A 14,864-nucleotide genomic window follows, 5' to 3' on the forward strand; every position below is an offset into this window, starting at 1 on the left:
TAGCCACGCAGTATTCTACTATTGTGTTGTGTATCTGCAATGGATGTCGTGGGTATTTTCGATTAATTCATAAAGTAGCACAAATATTATGTAGCCTAGAGCAAACCAAAATTACCCTAGATCCTTGGACTGTGGTAAAGTTGCCTCAGCGTTCTATATATATAAAAATATAAAAACAGATAGTGTATGTGATAAATACCATATTGTGAGTTTATTTCCACACAATAGCTTTCAATAAAGATAGATTTAGGAGATCACATCCATGAATTAATGACAAATTCCTGCTAGGTGGTAAGCACTTCAGTGCCAAGACCTTTTAATCTGTTAACACAAATTTATCATGTACAAACAAGGAGAAATTCATTTCATGTGCAAGTGGACTTGGGAGAAACATTTCTCACATTTGTGAAAATGAGCATCAAAGCTTAGATTTCCTATATTTTGCATTGGTGGAGTAGAAAAGATGGGGCTCACTATGTAGTCACTTGACCCAGAGTCCCCATTTCAGCCCTGTGAACACAAGAACACAGTGCTGGGCGGTATACCGGTTTGCACCGAAAACCGTTGTTTATTTTTGTTATTATAAGAATTTTTCATATACTGGCCACACCGGTTTAAATAGCTTAAACGTGTCCTGAACACAGCACGGTCATTAATTGCTTCTCAAGGGACACTTTTTAATGCTGTGTCGCTAAGCACTGTTGGGAATTATATTTTAATCCCTTTATATTTTGCTTACATTACAGTATTAATCAAATTGCTTATTATCAAGTGTCTGAGAATATGCTTATCAGCTCTTTTACATATTTTAAGTGCTTGCCATTTACAAAAAACTGGATGTTTCAAAATAGCCTCCGTAGGTGCACTTGACATTTGCAAACCAAGAAGTGAAAACATCGCTTTTACCTCTAAAGAAGAAATGTATGTGTTTTTTTATTTTTTTTATTAAATGTTTTATTTGGGACAATGGTAGACGTGCATACAACAGATACAGTGGGGAAAATAAGTATTTAGTCAGTCACCAATTGTGCAAGTTCTCCCACTTAAAAAGATGAGAAAGGCCAGTAATTTACATCATAGGTAGACCTCAACTATGAGAGACAAAATGTGAAAAAAATTTGAGAAAATCATTTTGTCTGACTTTATTTGATTAAAAGTTAATTCAAAATATAAGAATTTATTTGCAAATAATGGTGGAAAATAAGTATTTGGTCAATAACAAAAGTTCATCTCAATACTTTGTTGTATATCCTCTGTTGGCAATGACAGAGGTCAATCGTTTTCTGTAAGTCTTCACAAGGTTGGCACACACTGTTGCTGGTATGTTGGCCCATTCCTCCATGCAGATCTCCTCTAGAGCAGTGATGTTTTGGGGCTGTCAGCGGGCAACACGGACTTTTAACTCCCTCCAAAGGGGTTGAGATCGGGAGACTGGCTAGGCCACTCCAGGACTTTCAAATGTTTCTTACGAAGCCACTCCTTTGTTGCCCTGGCAGTTGGGATCATTGTCATGCTGAAAGACCCAGCCACGTTTCATCTTCATTGCCCTTGCTGATGGAAGGAGGTTTGCACCCAAAATCTCACAATACATGGTCCCATTCATTCTTTCATGTACACGGACCAGTCGTCCTGGTCCCTTTGCAGAGAAACAGCCCCAAAGCATGATGTTGCCACCCCCATGCTTCACAGTTGGTATGGTGTTCTTTGGATGCAACTCAGCATTCACTGTCCTCCAAACACGACGAGTTGTGTTTTTACCAAATAGTTCTACTTTGGTTTCATCTGACCATATGACATTCTCCCAATACTCTTCTGAAACATCCAAATGCTCTCTAGCAAACTTCAGACGTGCCTGGCTTAAGCAGGGGGACACGTCTGGCACTGCAAGATCTGAGTCCCTGGCGTCGTAGTGTGTTGCTGATGGTAGCCTTTGTAACGTTGGTCCCAGCTTTCTGCAGGTCATTCACTAGATCCCCCCTTGTGGTTCTGGGATTTTTCCTCACCGTTCTTGTGATCATTTTGACCCCACGGGCTAAGATCTTGCGTGGAGCCCCAGATCGAGGGAGATTAGTAGTGGTCTTGTAGGTCTTCCATTTTCTGATTATTGCTCCCACAGTAGATTTCTTCACACCAAGCTGCTTGCCTATTGCAGATTCAGTCTTCCCAGCCTGGTGCAGGTCTACAATTCAGTTTCTGGTGTCCTCCGACAGCTCTTTCGTCTTCACCATAGTGGAGTTTGGAGTGTGACTGTTTGAGGTTGTGGGCAGGTGTCTTTTATACTGTTAATGACTTCAAACAGGTGGCATTAATACAGGTAATGAGTGGGGGAAAGAGGAGCCTCTTAAAAAAGAAGTTACAGGTCTGTGACCGCCAGAAATCTTGCTTGTTTGTAGGTGACCAAATACTTATTTTCCACCATTATTTGCAAATAAATTCTTTAAAAGTCAGATAAAATGATTTTCTCAATTTTTTTTCACATTTTGTCTCTCATAGTTGAGGTCTACCTATGATGTCAATTACAGGCCTCTCTTCTTTTTAAGTGGGAGAACTTGCACAATTGGTGACTGACTAAATACTTATTTTCCCCACTGTACACAGAATATAAAAAGTAGTAAATAACTAGGATCATATATAATAGCATTCGACCAGTGCCCAAATTTGCCGTGTAACACAAATAGACAGACAGACGAAAGACAAAAACAACCAAGCAAAACAACAAAAACAAAAAAGAATAATAATAATAAATAAATAAAATTAAAAAGGGGGGGGGGGGGGGGGGAGTAAAGAGTCATTCAGTCATCAAAACCGTAAGTGAAGCAACATATGACAGAAGTGAATTCCATTTACGGTAGAATGTGGTCGTGTTACCTTTTGTTGTAAATGTTATCTTTTCCCATTTTAAAAAGTAAATTACATCCTGAAACCAAGAGGAAATTGTTGGAGGAGTTGGGGACTTCCATAGTAGAAGAATACATCGCCTCGCTAATAAAGAAGTAAAAGCTAAGACCTGATATTGAAGTGTGGTCAGCGCAGGAATATATTTGGAAAAATCAAATATAGCCACTAATGGATTCATGGAAATATTAACACCTAGTATTTTAGACATTGTATTAAAGAATTCAGTCCAGAATCTGTTCAGGGAGGGACAGAAAAAATACATATGGCTCAGGTTGCAGGGGCTAGCACCACACCAGTCACATTCGTCAATAATATTTAGATGGAATTTTGCTAGATGATGTTTTGAGCGATGAACTCTGTGAAGGACCTTAAACTGTATTAGTTGGAGTTTAGCCCACGGCGCGCTGGAACATACAATGCCCATGGCCTCGTCCCACCACTGCTCTGAAAATCAGTCCCACCAGGATTTCGCGGGCCTTTTTTGTGATTGTTGCGGGCTAAAATGTTTGATGTTGCGGGTGTTTTTCAAAAAAATTGCGATGGAAGTTGCGGTGTGTTTTTGCTTTTTTGTGAGTACATTACAATAGGGAGTAAATGTTGTATGGTTTCCTCTATTTAGTAGTCCATTTTAATTATCTATTTACCTATTTATTCAGGGTTGCCAACTTTTCAAGATCGCTTGAAGTGAAATTTGAACCTGGAGGGTGTGGCGAACGTAAGTTGTTACAGGGCGGCCTGTAAAATGGACACAAATTAAGTATTATATCGAGATCAATCGCCAGTGGTTGGCGCCAGAGTGAACTAGTAACTCATAGATATGGATCAGAGATAAATAAACTCTATCTCTGACTTTAAACTTTATCTGTTTAAAGTTTAAACTTATAAACTATCTCAGACCCTCGCCGCTTGCGTGCGCTGCAGTGACTTCGCGGGCTACCGTTGCATTGTGGGCAATGTAGTGTTTGTGCGTGCAAAACACCATCGGGCGGCTGTGGCCTGCGGCCCAGTTCTAATAGTAATTAAATATCATCCAGGGGGCCATAGATAATCAATTCGCGGGTCGAATCTGGACAGTTTATCCCGTCTATAGTATAGTGTACCGGGATACTGCTTTTCCCGATCTTTTTGCCGTTATTTTCGTCGCTCATGCTGCTTTCAGTCTGCTCCTCTTGAACGTATATATACACGGAAGTAAGGCGGGAGTTTGTCGACGTCACATCAAGATGACATCAGTGATTGGTCAAATTTGCGGGAAAGTTGCGGTGATTGGCTGAAGTTGCAACACCGCCCTGAATTTGCGGGGTTTGCTTGAAGTTGCGTTGAAGTTGCAAATCGCAACATCGCGACTTTCTGGAGGATCTGGAAAATGTAGTACCGAGCTCACTCTCCCAAGACCTTCTATATTTGTCCAGTGTGTGACCATCTGTGCTTAGTAAGTGTGAATAGATCTTAGAGATGACTGATTTCTGAGAAGAAGCAATGGATAGAAGATCATCACACAAAGTCTTGGCAGGAAGTGAGAAGTAATTTGAGAAAAGCGAGGATATGCAGTGTCTAACCTGAAAGTAACAAAACATATGTGACATTGTCAGGTCAAAATCTGAAACTAACTGCTGAAAACTTGAAAACTACAGAAAGTGCCAGCTTTGTAAAGATCTTGAAAAGAGCAGATACCTCTGTCCTGCCATATATTAAAAGCTGTGTCAGTCAGAGCAGGTGGGAACAGGTGGTTATTTAACAGGGGCATAGCTGGAGAGGGTAGCTTTAAATTAAAGTGACACCTGAATTGGGCCCAGATGCGAAGTGTGGAGAGAACCAGCGGGTTATGCGTAAATTTGGAAATGTTTAGTGGTAAGGAAGACGTAAGCAGTGAAAGCAGTGAGGACGAAGAACAGGCCCGCGATTCAAATCTGCACCACAGCAGTTTGGGCGAATGAAGCCAGTAAAGAGTTTTGTGTATGTGAGCAGACCAGTAGTAAAACTTGAAATTGGGACGAGCCAGGCCTCCGTCAGACCTAAATCTTTGAAGAATGGAGTATCTTACTCTAGGAACTTTTCCATTCCATATAAATGTGCTAATAAGTTGATCCAATGTTTTAAAAAAGTGTTTGGATAAAAATAAAGGGATTGTTTGTAATAAAAAGAGGAACCTGGGCAGTACGCTCATTTTTACAATGTTAATTTTACCAATCAACGATAATGGCAGAGACCTCCACACCTGTAAATCTTGCCTAAGTTTATTAATTAAAGGGGAGAAGTTTGTGTGAAAAAGGGATGATACAGTACGTGTAACCTGGATCCCTAAGTAGTTAAAACCATTAAAGGCAAATTTGAATGTGATTGTGGATTGATTAAGGGAAGTTAGTTAGCTAGTGAGTTCACCGGGAAGCACTCACTTTTCTGCAAGTTCACTTTAACAGTGTTGTATAGTAACAAAGTAAAAATACTTCACTAATGTACTTAAGTATATTTTGGAATACTTTGTATTTTCCTCGAGTAAAAGTTTTTTTGACAACTTTCACTTTTACTTCACTATATTTCTGAATTTAATTGCATACTTTTACTCCGATACATTTTCACTATTCGGTTTAGTTACTTGTTACAAAAAAAAGAGAAAGAGAGAGAAAACGCAATGTTTTGACCCCACCTACTGACTGACCGCAAAGAAGTCAGAGTCATGCCTGGGCTTGTTCATCACCACCAATAAGATACACCTGTTTGGTGCCCATTAAGCACAAAGTCAGCTCGCAATCAGCAGCCACATGGAAGATGAGATGGAGACAATGACGACAACAGCAGCAGCAGCAGCAGCAACGACAACGACGACTACAGGGGAACCACCAGCAAATCATGAGAACCCGTGGCCTTATTTAAACACAATGTTTGATTTCTTGGGTGGTAAATATTCATCGTACCGCATGAAGTGCATGTTATGCCTGCCCAAAGGCGTGGAAATTCTATCTTACAGAAACTCCCCGTCCAACCTGAAGAAACACATTGAGGTAACTTCTTATGAAATTGTTATAATCCTCCTGTTTCAGTAACATTAGCATGCTCATTAGGCACTATTGTAGAATCTTGAATATAACGTTACCTGTACAAATGAACTTTTTGTTTGGCATTTGTAGGTACCATGCTAAACCAGCAGGTGGCAGTACCACTTGCAACACATGGAACAAGCTTGCTTTGACGGAAGTAAGGGTGTGTCTAAAGTATGTGGTTTCCAGGTACTTAAAAACCCTGATCAGCCATCCATCTCTCTCTCTCTCTGGTTTGACTGACACCGAGGTTAGACCTATTAAAGAGAGGCTCCGCCATTTCTGTCCGGTTTTCTTTATTGAGAGCACGCGAACTTTGCTATGACTAACAGCAAACATCTGAAGGTCATATTACTTAATTAACGAGCCCGAGTTACTGTGTAATCTAATCAGCAACTGATCAACATTACCGCGGCAACAGATTTACCAAATTACTTCAATCAAGCTTGATGACGCGGCTACACGGACTGAAACAAAGGCGATCAATTCCATGTGGTTAAACCGTGAACGAGACTCACATTCCTGGACTTCATATCCAGAAGGACGATTCCCAGCACACCTGGATGACGTCGCTTTTATCAACGAGGAGCCTGTGGTGGAAATTCCCTCCTAATTCAGGGAGGATGACCACACTACCCAAAAATCCTCAACACGTGAGAGTCTTACCACTGGGCATAGTTACTTGAACTGCAGACTTATCCAAGTTTAACTAAAACCTCAGTGTTTTGTGTTCAACTTTGTTTAGATAGTCTTCATCAAGATTTGTATATACAAAGTTCTCTTTGCTGTGCATGTAATCTCCATGTTTTTATCTTCTGATTATTTGACAACTTGTAGTCCCCATTCTCAGACACACCACATTAATTTTTAGTTATTAAGTCAGCTCCATTACTCTTTGTTCTGACCACGTTGGAATAAACCAGCTGAGCTCATTAACATACAGCCGCGCTGCTCTACTGTTTAAAGTTGGCGCCATTTTAGTTGCTTTGTTCTCCATAGGAGAACTGAGACTACAACTCCCGCCTCCTCACGCGTGCACAAGCGCACACACACATTTAACTTTCCTCCCCTTTTCACACACACACACACACACACACACACACACACACTAAAGACCCAGTCTTCACTGTAAATATACTGATCCCTGTTGATGCTGTTTGTTTTAGAATAGTTGGTTTTAAATAAATGTATCATTTATTTTCACCAAATTGTCTGTGTTGTCATTCAAAAGTGGTTGATGCCAAAACCTCCAAAGAATTCACAGTTAATCCTTCAGATACCAAACCAATAATTACCTTTAGTTGATAACTAAACTTGTGGTTCTAATTAGAATATGAGACTGATTCTTAATTAATGAGACTGATTAATAATTAAGGTTGAACAAAAGTTGTTCGGGGTGGGCGGGGTATATGATAATTAAATGACTCGTGCGCTAGGTTTATTTTCATTAATTTTCATATGGAAAACTGTATTCTGAGCTTGTTATTAGGCGGGCCCAGCTGCCAATCAGGGTGGGCTTGGCCCACCCAGGCCCAGCCGTAGATCCGCCCCTGATCACAGGCTTTCAAGCCATTAGAATAGGACCATCTCCAAATTCGCCAGAAGAGGGTGTCAGAGCACTTCCTAAGTCTTCCTATAGAGGAAAGCTAATACTTGGTAACTACAGTTTGGTGATACCGTGTTCTAATTTGTTTACCATTTGGTTACTATTCACATTCATTGACCAATCAACTGAAGATCAGTATATTTATTTTACTCATTTAATTTCTGATTACTTCAATAGTAATTCAGTTGCTTTATCTTGTGTGGCATCCCACTGATTTCCCCTGTACTGCAGAAGTATTGGGATAATTATTTAGCACAGTTATCAGACTTCACTGTCTTTGTATAACTTCACTGTTGCAGTCTTTGGTCCAGTGTGCTAGTGGTTAGTTTCAGTTTTCATTTGGGAAATTTAGTTTCCCAAATTCCGAAACAACATGGACGAAGGACAACGCTATCATTAAAATGGGTACGCTTATACATTAATGAGTACACCCATCTGCTTCAGTAGTGACTGTACATGTTGACATAAATGCTGAAATTCAGCTTCACAATGTTGACAGCATTTATGCAGCCCAAATCCATGTCAGTACCACTACCATGCTTTACTGTAAGCATGGGATACTTTTCTTTACTAACTTGGTCACCATCACACATTTGACACCATCAAAAACAAAGTTGTTTATTTTGTCAGAGCACATGACATGCTTCCAGCAATCCATAGTCTGTTTTTTTGAGACCCTGATAAACAAATTTGCTTTAGATTGCATGTGATGGTGACCAAGTGAGAAGTACAAAGAAAAGTGTCATGTTTGCAGTCAATAATGTTAGTGGTACTGACTTGGTTTGGGATTGCATGAATGGTTGGTTTCCAGATGGCTCAGATGGCTCAGACAAAACCATTACATCTTAATGAACCAATAAATACATCAGCGGCGAAAATGAGTGTAAAAATACCAGGCTTCACATGTTTTTATTTTCTAACATGAGCTAAAGCACAGGGTAGACTCAAACGACAAGAGTTTACAACTTCATCTTCAACCTTTTCAGCCCTGGCGCGAATGTGATCCTCACACGTCCCTGGATTCACCAGTTACAACTACAGACACAATAGAAAAAACAATCTTGTTTATTACTTTATGTCACCGTTAACTAAACGGGGTTGACGCGAACGTAATATGCCCATCTATCTACCTATTTATCACAAGAGCTTGTGGCTCTGACAGTGTTCAACGCTGTAGCGAACGGCAGTAACTTTGTTTTATTGGAAAATATGATATTGAAACCATTGAAACCATTAATAACCCAATTAAATCCACTGGGAAATGTACGATCTGGTAAATGTAGTTGTAGATGTACGATTTGGTAAATGTAGTGGTAAATGTACGATGTGGTAAATGTAGTGGTAAATATACGATGTGGTAAATGTAGTGGTAAATGTACGATGTGGTAAATGTAGTGGGAAATGTACGATGTGGTAAATGTAGTGGGTCCCTCGGTTCAGGCTCAGCTCTATGGGTGGTCGGTCCTTTAGTGTTGCGGCCCCTTTGCTCTGGAACTCTCTCCTCTCCTCTCTTCACTCTACTTCTTCCCTGCCTCAGTTTAAAACTTTATTGAAAACTCATCTTTTTTCCCTTCATTTTTCCCCTGCACCTTCTTCGGGCTGTGTAATTTGCTTTTTATTTGTAAAGTGACCTTGGGATTTGTAAAGGCGGTATATAAGCTTAACTTATTATTATTATTATTATTATTATTATTATTATTATTATTATTATTAATTATTATTATTGGACTCGCATAGTATACCAGAGGAGACAGCCAGACTAACCAGCGCTAGGAAGCAAAAGCGGGGCTACCGGTCCAGCCTTGTGGCTAGGCTAAAGAAACAACCACACGAGCCAGCACTACCCAGCATCTTTCTCACCAGTGCCAGAGCAATCACCAACAAACTGGATAATCAGAGTCTGCTGATTTCCACAGATTAATCTAGGACTGTTGCATTTTGGTGATCACAGAGACGTGGCTACGTCACAGATGTAGCCATTAAGCTAGCAGCCCACACAGTGTAGGTACCATGCCAAACCAGTACCACTGCTAGTACCACTGGCAACACATTGAACAAGCTTGCTTCGACAAAAGAAAGGGTGTATCTGACATACATGGAATCCAGGTGTACTGCTTATATTCTTATATTGTATTCACAACTGTTTATTCATACTCTCAAACGCAACTGGGTCCTTCGTAGCTGAGAATAAGAAATCTGGCCTGTGACTTAAATTGTGCTTGAGTTTGGGCACTGGTGAATATTGAGTTTGACACCCCTGCCTTAGGTCATAGTTGGGTCAAAGCTATTTTTAAACAACTGCTTCCCACTAGGGTCATACTTAGGTCAAAGCTGATGAATGAGGGACAATTACATCATGACAATTCAGCTACCAGGTGAGGGAAGAGCAAGAAGGTAAGAGAAAGGGACATGATTGGAGGATTGTTACCTCACATATATAAAGGATAAGAATATGAAAACTTCAAACTTAAGGTTTCATGTTGTTCTCAAGATGACTTTTTCCATTTTAAACCCTGTTGGTGTCAATCAATTTAATAATCTGTTTTTTCAATTACCTGACTCTGTCTGCTGAGCACTTTGATTTTCTGTATTATTCTTTAGACTATCAAACAACCACTGAGCATATGGAAGATTAGTTATGAGTGTTGTTATATCATCCATGTATTCATGTATAGAAGGGATTTGAGTGCTATCTTGCAAGTTTTCTTCCATTCCTATGGTAAATGCAAAAATTAAATTGTACGAACTGCCTTTATGTCCATGTCAACAGACTGTCATGCACCTGTTTTAAAGGAAAATGGAATATCTTCGCAATATTATCTCACCACATATGCCACAAGTGGGCACGGAAGTTATATCCTTGTTACAGAGTGGGTAAGTACTTGATTTTTTGTAATGGCTTTTGTTTTTGCCTATAAATAACATAGACTGACAGTTTTTTTTACTGTATAGATACAGTGCAGTCTTTGCAACTGTCGGCTACGCCAGAAATGTCTCACAATGACACCTGAAGAATTGGTGACTATTGTTCAAACTAACATTGTCCACACTGCACTGTGTGTGAAAAACCATGACCAAACAAAATTGTTTATAAATCCGTCTGCTATCCGCCTGTCCGTCATCACTGTCTGGATACTATAAATGGAATGTACAGTGAAACAAATAAAAATGTTCCAAGTTCACAGGAAATGTACTGATACGTGTATGCATGCAAATACTGGACTGAAACAAGTCTTTATCACATGGCTGGACAGTCAGCCTCATCTTTTGCCAGTGTGAAATATAGGAAATCCGAGTTTGTTTTTTACAAGTCCAGTTGCACATGAAAAGTATTTCTCCTTATGTGTTCTTGTTCATAGACCTGAAATGGGGTCTCTGGGTGATGTTATTTAAGTGTGAGCCATGTCTATTATAGTCCACCAGTTGTAAAAATTGTAAATCTGAGCTAAAATGTGTGAGAAATGTCTCATAAGTCCAGATGCACATGAAATGCATTGCTCCTTGTATGTAGCTGATATCTGTGTGTTAACAGGTTCACATGGTCAGTTGTATAGCCATGAAGTCTTGGCACTGAAGCATTTACATGAACTCGTCGTTAATTTATGGATGTGATCTCTTCACATCTTATAAATCTCTTTATTGAAAGCCATTGTGTTCGAATAAATTCACGAAATGTAGTGCATAATAGGTAGGCCTATTTATCACATACACCTATCTGTTTTTTATTACGAGACGATTCTTACATCAAAGTCTGGCGAATATAGGACGCTGACAAAATTTTATCGCGGCGCTCCATGGTAACTGTCCCATATCTCTAGAAATTATCTCTAACAAGTGACCACGGCTGTCAGAACAAATTTACTTTTTACACTGTAATGATACCAACATGTAGCATAGATGTCAGACGTCACCATAACTTACGTTTTAATGTGATCTGGCCCGTTCATGTCCACCTCCTGATATTCCACAGCCCAGCCATATTTCTGTGAAAGTTCGTTAAGCGAGGCAACGTAATTTATTTGCCCAGCTTCCATTGGCAAAAACACAAAATAGCCAAAGTAGATTTTTTTGTAGATCGTGACAAATAGCAGCAAATTAACGTAATCTTTTCTAAAACATAGTCTATTTGAAGGTACTCGCCAGGTACTCTCTTCTAGGTTCTAGGTTTTGGCTGGCATCAGGAAGTAACAGCAAAAGATTATTGAGCCCTCGATTTGAAAATCATAATCTTAAACCAGCCTCGCGAATCTCAAACAAATCTGTTGCCTTCCCAGTTAGATACCACCCATATTTTGTGTTGCATTAGAATTGTCGTCTAGCAATACGGTAAAACAGAGTCTGGAAACTTGTGAATCGAAAGTAACACGCGTAAATGACGGTATAGGAAGGCCTGTCTTGTTGTTTTCATGGAATATTGAAAGCCCAAATCACAACAGAGCGACATCTGGTGGTTTGCCGAAATGATGACAGTCAATTTTTTTCGTTTTGTTTTATATTCATGACATTGCAAACCAATAAAACAGTATTGAGATGGGTCTGCTCTAGGGATGGGGAGATTCACCGATTCACATCGGTGATTCGGCACACATGTCTGCGGTTCGACTGCACCGGTAGATTCAACGTGCATCGGGTTTAATTTGCGGGCGAATTTACGGTGCATCTCCTCTTAGGCCGTAAGGTGAACCCCGTTTTCGTTCTGATCCGCTCCGCGATCTCCGAACTACATGCCCGTTAGCTGATAAAAATGATCAAGTTATATTGCACTTACCAAAAAAGTTTCGCGTCACAGAATCCTGTACTTTGTTTGAACCGAGACGTTTTCTGAAGAACTATTTTCCTCACGCTGAATGACGATTTTGACGTCAAAAGACACCGCGTGACCGCGCTAAACCAATCACGTAACCGATTTACGACAACAAACGGGAAAAAATGACAACCTGCCTAGTGCTGTCAAATATAACCTACAGAAAGAAATCTCCTAAAATATAATTTTATAGTGGGCATAAATAATTATCAACAATATCGTTGATTAATATTATTTTATGCCCACTTTATATACAATAACGCACTATTTAGTATTTATTTGGCCCTCAGAAATACATGAATGAGCATTGTCGCTACCCAATCCAAACCGGAAACCCAATTTTGACTGCGCATGCGCGGAATTGTACGTCATTTCCGATAAGTCTTACGGCTGCTGCTGCACGAATACGGCATATCCAATTTGGACTACGCATGCGCGTCAAACTAGACACTTGAATTGGAATATTTTACAATAAAAACGCGTGAAAACCAATGCTATGATAAATGCTTATATGTGCATTCGTTATAATTATTAACTTAGTTTTAAAAATATATTTTTAAGTACTTATAAAATCAGCATTCCAAATAATTTTGTAATAATTTTGTTGCTTTAACCCAGGGGTCGGCAACCTATGGCACGCGTGCCACCGTTGGCACGCCGAGGCATAATCACTGGCACGCAGCACGCTGGACCAGCATCAGCAAAAAAATGATAAATTAATATAAATTATTATATTAATGGATTATACTTTCGCGAGTGACCGTAGCGCGCGACTCCGCACGCACACCTCGCGCGAACGGCGGAGGCGTTTATACTTGTCGATCGATCGCGATATAATGCTTAATTTGTGTCCATTTACACCTCCCCTCCGCTAACAATTTACACTCGCCACACAACCCCCCCCCCCCCCCCCCCCCCCACCCGGTCAACAATTTAAATTCGCCGCCACAGTGGCACACTCATTGACTAGACATGTTATAGTTGGCACGTCATGTCTCAAAGGTTGTCGACCCCTGCTTTAACCCATTGAGAACGTGCTTCTCAATAATTTGACATTATTTCTAGATTAAATACCATAAATCATAACCTATACTACCCAAAGTTACAGAAATGTTGCATATTTAGCTTTGTTTATTCATGCTTACTAAAAGAGTTTGTTTGTTTATTTGGTTTCATTTAACATCACTATTAATGGCCACTAATTTAACCTAAAGCATGTCCTAAACATCTATACTAAAAAAGTATAATCTGTATCAGGAGGAGTGTTTGGTCACTAGGGAACAATACAAAAAAAACAGACAGTACCTTATTAACATTTAGATATTGTGTGTGTGTGTGTGTGTGTGTGTGTGTGTGTGTGTGTGTGTGTGTGTGTGTGTGTGTGTGTGTGTGTAGTTTAAAAGCTCATTCAGGATTCAAAAGTGTTTATTGTCACAGAAGTCCATCATATGTAATACACTGCTCAAAAAATAAAGAGAACACTTAAACAACACAATATAACTCCAAGTCAACCACACTTCTGTGAAACCAACCTGTTCAGTTAGGAAGCAACACTGATTGTGAATCAATTTCAACTGCTGTTGTGCAAATGGAATAGACAACAGGTAGAAATGAGAGGCAATTAGCAAGACCCCCCCCCCCCCCCCCCCTATAAAGGAGTGGTTCTGCAGGTGGGGACCACAGACCACTTCTCAGTACCTATGCTTTCTGGCTGATGTTTTGGTCACTTTTGAATGTTGGTGATCCTTTCACACTCGTGGTAGCATGAGACGGACTCTACAACCCACACAAGTGGCTCAGGTAGTGCAGCTCATCCAGGATGGCACATCAATGCGAGCTGTGGCAAGAAGGTTTGCTGTGTCTGTCAGCGTAGTGTCCAGAGGCTGGAGGCGCTACCAGGAGACAGGCCAGTACACCAGGAGACGTGGGGGAGGCCGTAGGAGGGCAACAACCCAGCAGCAGGACTGCTACCTCCGCCTTTGTGCAAGAAGGAACAGGAGGAGCACTGCCAGAGCCCTGCAAAATGACGTCCAGCAGGCCACAAATGTGCATGTGTCTGCACAAACAGTTAGAAACCGACTCCATGAGGATGGTATGAGGGCCTGACGTCCACAGATGGGGGTTGTGCTCACAGCCCAACACCGTGCAGGACGCTTGGCATTTGCCAGAGAACACCAGGATTGGCAAATTCGCCACTGGCACCTTTTGCTCTTCACAGATGAAAGCAGGTTCACAATGAGCACATGTGACAGACGTGACAGTCTGGAGACGCCGTGGAGAGCGATCTGCTGCCTGCAACATCCTTCAGCATGACCGGTTTGTCAGTGGGTCAGTAATGGTGTGGAGTGGCATTTCTTTGGAGGGACGCACAGCCCTCCATATGCTCACCAGAGGTAGCCTGACTGCCATTAGGTACTGAGATGAGATCCTCAGACCCCTTGTGAGACCATGTGCTGGTGCGGTTGGCCCTGGGTTCCTCCTAATGCAGGACAATGCTAGACCTCATGTGGCTGGAGTG

General features: G+C 40.7%; 1 protein-coding gene across 9 annotated transcripts in view; it reads right to left on the reverse strand.

The window, feature by feature from the left end:
* eif2ak2 (eukaryotic translation initiation factor 2-alpha kinase 2) overlaps positions 1 to 11,956 on the reverse strand; it is a 97,678-nt gene extending 85,722 nt beyond the window's left edge. For 3 of the 9 annotated variants that reach the window (XM_076974080.1, XM_076974081.1, XM_076974079.1), the window contains exon 1: positions 11,464 to 11,954. In XM_076974080.1, coding sequence (XP_076830195.1) covers positions 11,464 to 11,576 — 113 coding nt within the window. In that variant the 5' untranslated portion in view covers positions 11,577 to 11,954. Of the gene's footprint in view, positions 1 to 11,463 lie in introns of all 9 variants that reach the window. The other 6 variants (XM_076974076.1, XM_076974075.1, XM_076974077.1 and 3 more) reach the window with 5 other exon arrangements.
* Between the last annotated feature and the right edge of the window lie 2,908 nt (positions 11,957 to 14,864).

This window comes from Brachyhypopomus gauderio, chromosome 15 (genome assembly GCF_052324685.1).
Source record: "Brachyhypopomus gauderio isolate BG-103 chromosome 15, BGAUD_0.2, whole genome shotgun sequence".
Classification (NCBI taxonomy): domain Eukaryota; kingdom Metazoa; phylum Chordata; class Actinopteri; order Gymnotiformes; family Hypopomidae; genus Brachyhypopomus; species Brachyhypopomus gauderio.